The sequence below is a fragment of the Pseudonaja textilis genome, chromosome 11, assembly GCF_049901715.1.
Source record: "Pseudonaja textilis isolate UNSWEBS1 chromosome 11, rPseTex1.2, whole genome shotgun sequence".
NCBI lineage: Eukaryota > Metazoa > Chordata > Lepidosauria > Squamata > Elapidae > Pseudonaja > Pseudonaja textilis.
This window is the reverse complement of record NC_142000.1, coordinates 22,236,538-22,247,197: the sequence shown is the minus strand read 5'-3', so window position 1 is coordinate 22,247,197 and position 10,660 is coordinate 22,236,538. Positions and strand designations below refer to the sequence as shown.

At 54.3% G+C, this 10,660-nt stretch overlaps 1 protein-coding gene across 1 annotated transcript; it reads right to left on the bottom strand.

The window, feature by feature from the left end:
- Positions 1-1,120: 1,120 nt before the first annotated feature.
- Positions 1,121-3,403, bottom strand: LOC113448961 (putative G protein-coupled receptor 21). Its single transcript, XM_026719825.2, has 2 exons — positions 2,239-3,403; positions 1,121-1,450 (listed from the first exon to the last, which is right to left on the bottom strand). The coding sequence occupies exons 1-2, from the start codon at positions 3,401-3,403 to the stop codon at positions 1,155-1,157; spliced, it is 1,461 nt and encodes a 486-aa protein (XP_026575610.2). The 3' UTR covers positions 1,121-1,154.
- Between the last annotated feature and the right edge of the window lie 7,257 nt (positions 3,404-10,660).

Here is a 10,660-nt window from a genome sequence, read left to right as displayed (position 1 = left end):
CCGGAGCAGCCCTGCCTGCATTTCCAAGGTGTTGGCAGAGTGAGGCCCACAAGTCAGGACAGGCAGAGCTGCCTCTATTGTGGCACCCTTAAAAATGGGCAAAGCTTCAGTCGGGACTCTGCCACGCCCGCCACCTTGGTTCTTCTGACCCGGCCCCCGGGCTGCCTCTTATTCCACCCCAGCACATCAAACAGACCTTTGCCCTTAAACTGGGGGCTACACTTCGATCTGTCCCAGGTAGATCTCTGCTCTCAGCCCGCATCATTAAAAGCTTAGGATATAAAAATGAAGGACAGGGAGGAGGGAGCCCCGGGAAAGGCAGCAGAAGAGGGAAGAGGCGGGAATGCCGCAGGGCTAGGAAAGTGGGGGAGAGCTGGAGGTCCCAGGCCACAAGCCAAGGAGGCCTAAGAAATTCCAGTCGGCCTTCTGACAGGTGGGGCATTTCCCAAGATAGGAGGGGGACCCAACCCAGGCGGGATGTCCTAAAATCCTCCCCAGGAGGGCAAATCACATTCATAGCTTTTGTCTTTCGGGGAACTGATTAGCCCAACACAGCAAAGGGCAGAACTGCATGTTCCCACAGTAGGGAGGAATCCCCACGTCACCCCCCCCCACCCCTGCTCTCAGTTGACGGAGCGACCGGCCTGCTCAGCTGCTGTGGCGGAGTCCATGGCTCCAGCTAAAACCTTCTCTTAAATCTCCAGTAAACAGCCAAGTTCAGCCACTAAAACAAGGGAGTCAAAGCCAAGTGGGGTTGTCCATTAAGGGAAGGGGAAGGGTAAAAGGCCAGGTGTGAGATCTATTTGATTCCGGAGGCTCCGAGATCTCCCCAGAGGTCGGTTGCTCACCTTCCCCTGGGGAGGCCTGGTGCAGGGCCCACCTTGTTCAAGCAGACGCTTCCCCTTCACTGATCTGTGTCCCAGGAGGGTCCTGGAGGAGCCTGTCGGGGAAGTCAGGCCGGCAGGGGAGGGGGCTGCAGTCAACCGACTTGGTAGATCCATTTCCTGAATTATTTTCAAGGGTCCGAGATCTTCCAGGTGACAAATGCTTCTTTGGTGGCACAAAAGCAACAGGCACGAGGGTCCGTTAACAGCTCCAAAGCCCCGCACTGTAAGAAGACCGGATTGGATTCCTGCCGGCAGTAGTCAGCCACGCTAGCGGAGAGGGAGGCCATTGCTGGAAGGCGATGCACCGTGGGAGCGATCTGGGGAAAGGCCGGGAGGCTCGCAAGGCATCCTCACCTGAGCAGAGATGCTGTGGAGGTGCTGCGGCCGCAGGTCCTGCTCGCTTAGACAGCAGGTCAAGCAATGCGTTTGTCCAACCTTCTGGACTTTGTGCCGGAAGTTCCTGTTGACCCAGAAGTAGACAAAGCAGTTGAGGAAGCCGCTGCCAATCGGGAGCCACAAAGCAACAAATTCCAGCCAGCTGGGGACTCTTTCCTGGGTGATTGCTGGGGAGAGAGAGAGAGACAGACAGACAGACAGACAGACAGACAGACAGACAGAGGGGAGCGAGTGAGTTTCGGCAGGGTCTCTGCGTTTTCTCTGGGCGTCTTGGCTCCTTTGTCCTGCCTTAGGTGAGTTCGAGGATTCAAGGTAGCGTAGTGATACAACAACCAGAAGTCTCAGGAAATGTGTCATTTCAGGATTATGGGACCCATAGCACACCTGGAGGATGGGTCGCCCGTTGGGAGCTGCATGTCTGGACAAATTAGATTTTGAAAACTTACAAGCTCACAAATGAAAAAATTAGACGTGGAATCCAGCCGCTCGGCCTTCTTCTCTTGAGAAGACAATCTCCACCCTCCCTTCTCCTCCAAGCATCACCCCTTCTCCCTCGGATGGCATCATGTCCAGCCCCGAGGACGGACTCAGCTGCTCCTGCCTTGGACCTGAAGGCCCAGGCTTCATCTGGGCACCGAATGCAAATTGTGCATTTTCCAGAGGTGCAGAAAAGCCTTTATTGGGGAGAGATCATACGAATTGCCACAGGGACCGATGGGAACTGCACATAGCAACCTCCAACCTCTCTTTTGAACAGATGAGGGCCAATCCCAGGGCCCCTCCCAGTTCCCTGCCCTCCATTGCCCCACCCGCTATGTGGCCTCCCTTGACCATGGAAGAGGCGGCTAAGAACGAACAGAGCTGCCCGGATGGGGAAAAGCCCTCTTGCCCTCTGGCATAAACTCTCTGCCCCTTTCCCTGGGTGGGGGGTGGGGGGTTGCTCTGGGGCACTTACAGTTGTACACGATGGTGCCGATGCAAGGGGCCCAGCACACGAAGAAGGCCAGCACGACCGGGAGCAGCACTCGGGCGGCAGCATCCAGCTGGAGCCTCTTGGGCCACCCCGCCTTCCCCAGCAAGCCCGCCTCCTGTCCGCGCTGGCGCTGCGAGCGGGCCACTAGCCAGAGGCGCATGTTGGAGACGGTGATGGTTGCAGCCGCCGGGCAGAAGATGGTGCCAGCCACCCAGAGGGAGTAAAAGGGGTTGGAGCCGTAGTCCGGCTCGCACAGCAGGGCGGCCGCAGAAAAGCGGACCTGGAGCACGGCCCGGGGGCCCGGGACAGCCAGCGGCAGCAGCAGCAGCGCAGGCAGGAGCCAGGCGGCTGCGATGAGCACAAGCACCCGCCTGGGGCTCAGGAGGCGGCCGTAGTGGAGCGGGTAGAAGACGGCCACGTAACGCTCCAGGGAGACCCCGGCCAGGGAGTAGAGGGAGGCCCCGAAGAGGCTGGAGTTGATGAAGGCCACCACCCGGCAGTAGGCAGCCTCTTCCCCGGCTGCCCCCTCGGGGGCTGTTGGCCCCAGCTCCAGGCTCCGGTACAAGTTGAGGGGCACCACCAACACCGCCAGAGCGGCGTCCGAGGCAGCCAGTGAGAGCAGCATGAAACGGCTGCTGTGGCTCCAGCCGGACACCGAGGAGGCCAGCACCGCAATGGCCAGCCCATTGCCCCCCATGACCAGAAGCCCCAGGACCCCCAGGAGAGCCACTTTGACCAGCCAGGTCAGGCAATATGGGGGCTGGCCACCAGGGCCAGGCAGGCATGGGTTGTGTGGCTGGGCTGGCTCCTCCTGAGGGTCGTGCGCTGTGGTCAGCTGTGTCCCCCTGCTGGTGTGGGGGCTTCCCTCCCCACTCAGGACGACCCCCCCTCCCCTGTTCCTTCCCTCTGCACCCAGAAACCTCTGCTGCCCCGGGCTTGGCTGCTTGGGCCCTCCGGTCAAAGGGGTCGTGGCCTCTGCCCAGGTTCCCCCCACCAGAGTAACCGCCAGGAGCAGCTGCAGGATGGCCCTGAAGGGGCTGCTGGAGGCCATGGGGAGGGCAGGGGGGCTTGGCCTTGCTGCTGCAGCTGTCCGGGGAAGAAGAGTTTGGGCCTCTGGAAGCAGCGCCTTATATGGCCTGGCTTCCATCATTCCTCAGGCTGCCCACCCAACGAGCTCAGGCAACCAGGGGGAAGCCAAGCACTTCACCTGCACTTCACTCCCAGCCTTGACTCTTCCATATCTCCAGCTGAGCGGCCCAACCCGCTATTCCCCAAGTGTGCTGGCCCTGCTGACAGTGGGTTAAGGGTATTGTAGTCCAACAGCTTTGAAGGACTCAGCTTGTGGTGGAGAAGATCTTTACCTGGAGTTTTCCTAGTAAGTAGAAAACCCAGAATTTTGGACTCTTATTAGGACGGAGATGTGAACGTTTTCCTCTCCAGGTGCATACAGGACCATTTTCTAGGCCACACCACCCACCGGCTTTTCCCAATAAAGTTCCCCTTTTTTGCTGTGCTTTTATGGTCACCCACCGGGAGTATCTGCAGAATTAGAGCCTCTGTTTTTAAAAATGCCTGGAAACAAAGCACCCTGGGATGTAATCATGGTTCCTCTTGACCAATTTCTGGGGGAGAGACGGGCTGGGTCACATCCTGATGCTAACAAGGATCCTGGCAATCTTTTATTGCAAAGTGAACAGTCTGTGTGACAGTGAGTAGCCCTTCCATCTGACTGCCAAGGATCAGAATGGAATGTGGAGATCAGCTGTTTTCTTTAGGTCTCCCGCATCTTGATTAGCTTGAAACCTGGTAGATCCTCCTGGATCAGTATGTTTCAACCTCAGCAAGTTAATTCAGTTGGACTTTAACTCCCAGAATTCCCCGGCCATGAAGCCGGAGTCCCCCTAGCTTAGGTTACTGAGGTTGAGAAGCACCTGGAGAGAGCCTTCCGTTGCCCAGCTCTGCTTCTCTAGGTACCGCCTGGCTCTAGAACAACGGCCTGCCTTTTCTTTCTTTCCAGTTTTGTTTATTATTTCTTGTGACCAGGTGGCTATAATAACAATTTGATTTGATAGAAGCAAGCCAAGACTGTCCATCTCTCTCTAGTGGGGGGGCAGGGGGGGCACAGGATTTAAATGAAGGCAAAAGGCAAATTCCAGGGTCTGATAGGACAAGCTTCCTCATGGCCAGGAAGCTTTGGTCAGAGGTCAAACTGGCCAGAGCGGATGGATTGTGGCACTGAACAAAGAGCTAGACTTTAAGGGAGCTTCCCACTTTTTATAATGCTACAACCCCACAGCCAAAGTTTGGACGTTGGGTCAGCTCTTCCTCTCCGGAAATGAAACCTGCAAATCTTTTTCCAGTCGCCTCCAGCCGGGTGGGCTGTTGCAAGGATCGCCAGCAAATGAAGGCGTCATCACCACCACCTCGCCAGCCGCCACACGGGGGCAGCAGAGTCCCGTTCAGGGGAGCCTGCAATTGGATGGTGCAAATACAAGGTTTTAGTGCAGGGGGGGGCTGCAGCCCCCTGCCCGCCTTCTGGGGTATTTCTGGGCATTTGAAGGAGGGGGGGTTGCCAGTGAGACTCAATCAATAGACTGTATATCGTTTCATCTCCTCTGTTTGGGGGTCCAGTGGGAGGGGGGCGGTTCAGTCCAGCCCCATCTCAATCAACCTGGGCACGCAGGAGGGCTCCCTCACCCATGTGGTTCCCTGGGGGCGGCATGGCACGGGGGAATCTCCGGTGGGGAGGATGTGGGGCACTCACGGGGCCCCCAAAGCCTCGACCGAACTTCAGGGACCCTTCAGCCTCGGCTGGATTTCAGGGGCCTCTTTTCCAGCCACAGTTGCTCATGCGGAGCATCCCAGGACCTGCCCAAGCCCTTGGCCCACGGAGAACAAACATTCACAAGGAACGGCCTCCTCCGCATTCACAAAACTGGAAAAGGTTTTACTGGTGGAGCCCCAGGGACAAGGCCCCCCTCCTATCCCCCAGCTGAGTCCACACTGACCCCAGGCTCTCTTGGCCCAGCAAGGAACTTGGGAAGAGGAGGGGGCTGACTCCCTAAAAAGGCTCTGGCCTCAGGCCAACCGGACCTCCCCAACAGAAGGGAGAAGTTCCTGCAGGGAGGAGGCTGCATTTCCTGCATATCAGTTCTGGAATTGGATCCAGCCTGGTGCAGATCTCTTGGCCTACGTATCTAATCATCTCTCTCTCTCTCTCTCTCTCTCTGTATTTACTTGTACAGTGCCTTAATCCCAAAGTGATTTTACAATAGGATTAAGATAGCAAGTAAAAATATTCAATAACAACGAAACAGAACGTGGCATGCATTGCAGAGGGTGACTAACACAAACATCTTCCCCGGCAAATGCCAGCAAGGAGATGCACACACACCACCTGGCCCACCCCGAGTGACAAGAAGGCAGGTCTCTGTGGCTTTATGGAAGTCCAACAGGTCAAGGAGACTATGCAGGCCTTGGAGGGAGGTATTCCCCAGCCACTGAGCCAGCCTGTTTCCAGGATCCCCCAAATTTGCAGCTCGAATCTGGAGTCCACCATCTTCTCCAGCCAGAAATGATGCTCCTCTAGGTAACCAGGTCCTGAGTCCTGAAGAGCTTCATAGAGGACAACTAACCCTGAATTGCACCTGGCGGGGCACCTGGTGTTATTGAGACCCCCTGAGCAGTTGAGTTGAGTTGAGGAGTGGAGCTCCTGCTATCTCCATCTTTGAAACAGGTCCAAAAGTGAGAAGGGAACCTCCACCTGGCAAAGTAGGTCCCACCTGGGGCATGGGGAACTGTCCGCTGCTCTTTGGGGCTGTTTCGGGGGTGCATTGCTGGCCACCGGTTTGGTTGGCTTCAAAAGAGAGTTGGCTCAATTCATGGAAGAAGTCCCGAGGCTCAACAGCTATTAGCCTGGGTGGGGTGGGCCCTTTGGAAGGACGTCTTCTGGGACACCTGCTGCTGGCCCCCGTGAGAGCAGAGGAGATGGGGAGGGGGCACCCAAAGGGAATCCAGCGTACAACTTCTGGCCCTCCTCCTGCTTCCATTCCAAGCCTTTACTGACCTGGAGATGTGGGCCAGCCCAGCCTGTTCAGTTTTGGAAGATGGACAACTGTACCTCCGTGTTTTGCGCATGCCAGAAGGAAGAATGGACAGGCAGCATCCATACAGTAGGAAAACGTAGTGATTGAAGGGTTTCCAGAGTCTTCGGGGGGAGAGTTGGGGGACTGAGGGACAGGCATGTGCACGGCTCCTGTTGCACCCTGTAATCATTCCCCGTCACTCCCTGCAATTAGCCCAGTTTTGTGTCGCTCTGGATGCAGCTGGCCTCCGCCGTGTACTGTGGCTGGGCTGCGGCTGCCCCTCACCCCCCCACCCCCCGCACCTCCAGCCTTGGCAGGGGGGGGCTCTTTCCCTTCCAGCTCCTTCAGGGAAGCTCCTCAGCCTGCAAGTAACGCAAACCCGGGTGCAAGTTGGCTTCTGAATGCAGCCAAGAAAGGGGGGGCAAGAGCAGGCACTGAGCCGACGGCTGATTTAGGGCAGATGCAAAGCCAACCTCAGGCCTCTCTTAATGGCCGGACTGCCGGCCCAAGAGACATAGGTGACCAGAGCTCTCAGGCCAAGGAGCTCTTTGTCCTGCAGCAGGGAGGAAGTGTGGGGGGAGGAGCAGGACAAATTATTCTATATTGAATGGTTTCCCCCCCCCCCCCCACAATTTTCCCAGTACTATGACCAGCTGGTGCAAACACACAGGCAGGATTTCTACTAGTGAGGACCTTTCAACAGCAGGGTGTGTGTTGGGGGGGTTATCTCTCTCTCTGGGGGGGGGGTCGAAGTTGAGCCCACCCAAAAGACTGGGGGAGAGGTTGGACTGATTGAGATGAATGTTGAGGGGCCTCTGGGGTCCCCTCTGGTTTCCTAACCGTTTGCAGCTGCCAAGGACAGGGAGGGACCCTCCGCCTCAGCCGCATTCAGCATCCAAAGAAATAGACTGGGACACGCAGGTTGCCTCTTCCAATCAGGAATGGTTTTTTGGAGGTTCTTTGGCATCCGAGAGGCACCAGCCTCCTGACCTTGAAGGGAAGGCCTCCAGCACCCTTTCCCTGGGTTGGCTGGCCCACAGGCACCTGCCCGCCAGGCCAAAACCTTTTTGTGGTTTGAGAGGAGGCCCACTGGAGGAAGCCAGCCTCAAATTTGCTGCAGTGCAGACTTTCCGAAATTCTTCTTCTGCAACACTTTGTGGTCAGGGAGTCTGGTGGATTTCTCAGGGGGATTCTTAGGAGCCAATTTCAGATCAATTCAGCACACAGCAAAGAATGTGGCTCCCACGTACGCCAGTTATTGAATCATTGATCTTTTCCTTTCTTTTTAAAACTTGAACCTCTGTATTTGCAAGGAAATTGGTCAACTTTGTCGAGGCCTGAAGAACTTTTGTTCCTGCAGAAAAGTCAACTAAATAATGGACAGATAATTGTGGGGTCCTTGGTGCCCTCTGAGTTTGCTTGTTTTCTTGCATACATTTTATTACCCAAATTAGATATAACATCATCAATGGTAGTATAAATAATTGTGGCCAGAATAATAACAAGAGGTCATTTGAATCAAGCAGTAACGTTATTGTTTGTAATGGCTGAAACCAGAGAAAAATCTATCTCTATATTTATTTATGATATTTTAAAAAGTTATTCTCTTTGTCATCCGTCTCAGAGAATCTCCAATTGGGATGGGAAGGTCAACCTTGCCTCCTCACTGTTAACCTAACTTTCTTGGCAAATGCACTGATTTTCCACAAATCCACTGAGGGAAGAGGAGCAAACGGTTACGGAAGCCATTCTTGTCCAAGACAATCGGAGTTTGCAGGTGCAACACATTGTATTTTGGTAGTGGGGACAGATCTTTCTCAAAGGTTTCCTCCATTTAAGAATCACTACATCAAAGAGAACCAAGGATCTCTGCTCAGTTCATACCCAGTTAGGAGGAGACACGGGAGCCCAGGATTCGCAGCCGACCTGCACTAGAGAGCCAGGCCCAGAGAGCCTTGGAAGGGCAGAAGACGGAGCTGGCTCTTCCCCATCCAGGTGGCCCACCTGCCATGACAGAAGCCCTCAAGGAGGCCTCAGGTTCCTCCTCCGTCAAGAAACATCTGCCCTCAGCAAAGGATGGGCTCCAGCAGGAATCTTATCAGGCACAAGAGTTACTATGGTGACATCCATTATCCCTCTTTATGCAGAGATGAATCAGGAGCTAAAAATAAGAACTCTGTGGCAGATTGATCGGGATGGGGGGGGCGGGGGGGTAAGTATTGGGGCAAAATGGATGGTGAGGTATTGGGGCAAGTGGAACATCCTGCTCTTCACTCCTTTTCAACATTAGCCAGGGCTCAGTGAAAAGGTGGGGGGTGGGCTTCTTTGCGTGGAGCATGCTGAAATCAGGGTGGTTGTTTCAAAGGAAGGGTTGAGCAGGTCTGCGATCAGCTGGAAGGCATACCTGACCTCCCCCGGGTGCCTTCCTTCCTGGCCTGGCTGCTCCTCTTGCAAGGCTGGAGCCAAAGAACCAGGATTGCCTGGACGAAGTTCCCTGGGAAATGAATCTCCAGGGAGCCAGGCCTGTTTTTGGAAAGCAGCCAGCCGGCAGGATGACCAAGGAACCTTTGAACAATTGAACGGAGGGCGTAGCAATCTCAGCCTCCAGCATTTCTGCCAGACTCGGCTCCATGCAAGCCTGTTTGCTAAAGCAGGTGCTTTCCCATCAAACTTCACCCTTGTCAGCATGAATACATCGCGCTTCAAAGCCCCACTTATTGCAAGAACAATTTGAGCAATTATCCTGACAGTCAGAAATAATCACTTTGTCTCTGTTGAATAGAGCTGTTTCATGGTTAGAGCCTGGCTCCTCTTGTTGGGGAGGGGGTGTCAGGTGGGGGACAGTCACTCTGGAACTGGTGCTTCTGAATGCCCCAGCATTAGGGCAGACTTGGGGGTGTTCAAACATGCTTTGTAGGAGTGGGGTGTGTGTGTGAATGGGAATAATGTATTAAATTATTGCATCGTGTTATGTGATTAAATTGTACAAATTTGTGCCCAGACAAATGAAGGAAGGCTGCATTTCAGAATATAACCATATATTAAACTGGTTGTGAAAAAAAAATATGTTGGATTCCAGGCAAAGCATCAACAGAACATGTTATTGTCTCTCCTGCTGGTTAAAACTTATTAAAGCTTGGCCATTTTTTTAAAAAAAAAACATGCCCAAAACAATTACTGGTTCCAGAGCACAACTGGGAGATAGAAAAGTCCATGTTTTGTTCACTTTTTGCCGGAACATCCAAGACAAATGTGTGTCTTGGGCCATATAAGCCTCTGTCCGTGGTGCTGAACCCAGACCTGGACTAGCAGCTCAGCTGATGCTGTCCGGTGCTGAAGGAATGTTGGCATGGAGGGGGTCCTTCTCCCCCCCACCCTCCTTTCTCCTTTCTCTCTCTCCCAGACACAGGGCCATCCTTATTTTTAATTCCATTACAACGGGACACAAAGGCCCCGGGGATGCTTTCTTTCCACTTGGTTCCCTTGGCGTCTCAGCGCCTTTGATTCACTCTGTGTGGGGTAGGAAGCATCAGTTAATCCCATTGAACTGCTGACTGGGCAGCATCTCAGGGGGGCTGTGATCAGAAGCAGAAACCTACAAGGAATCCCGTGCGCCATTTGCCGGCTGACACGGCTCACGTTGTTGAGGCTCGGCACGAGATGGAAATGGGAAGGCCCCCCGCGGAAGGGGCTTCTCAGGGCAGGCCTAAGCGCTGGGGGCCAAGCGGGAGAGAGCCTGGATTGCAAAATCTCTTAAGGCGCCCATTTGGAAGCTCTTTTCCGCCCGATTAGCTGCACAAGAGAACCCCTGGATGGAGCTGCCCCCCCTTCCTCCTCCAGCCTCCCTTTAGCTTTCTCTCCTGAATGTGGCAACGCACCAGCAGGGGAACTTTCTGTCCCCCCAGGGCAGTTACGGCTGCTGTTCTTGAGTAAAAGAAGTTCAAAGAGAACTGTCGCGTTAAGGCACCAAATTTTAATTTATGTAGAAGCTCCTTTTGTCGCCCAAAAGGATCTGGATCACGATAATGAGTTTGGATTACATTATGTGTGTAAATTAGCAGAGCAAAGCTGGGGTGTTTGTACTAGGACTGTGGAAGGAACAGTGGCCCCCAGGGTTCTCTCTGCTTCCAGCCGCTCAGCCTCTCCCCCTCCTTGTTTACAACCCCAACCGCTGTGTCTGCATTTTAGGATTGTATTTAGTAAGACAGGCACACCATTTGTGGGAAATGTCGTCGTTGCAAGGCAGGTTACCTGGCCTCTTGGCTATTTCTTCTTGCAATAAGATTCCCCACCCACCCACACACACACACCCCTTCTGT

Excerpts from the sequence above, each read along its gene's own strand:
- LOC113448961 (XM_026719825.2), bottom strand. The coding sequence starts at position 3,403 with ATGGAAGCCAGGCCATATAAGGCGCTGCTTCCAGAGGCCCAAACTCTT. Across the intron at positions 1,451-2,238 it reads CGGCACCATCGTGTACAACT|CAATCACCCAGGAAAGAGTC; the intron begins GTAAGTGCCCCA and ends CTCTCTCCCCAG.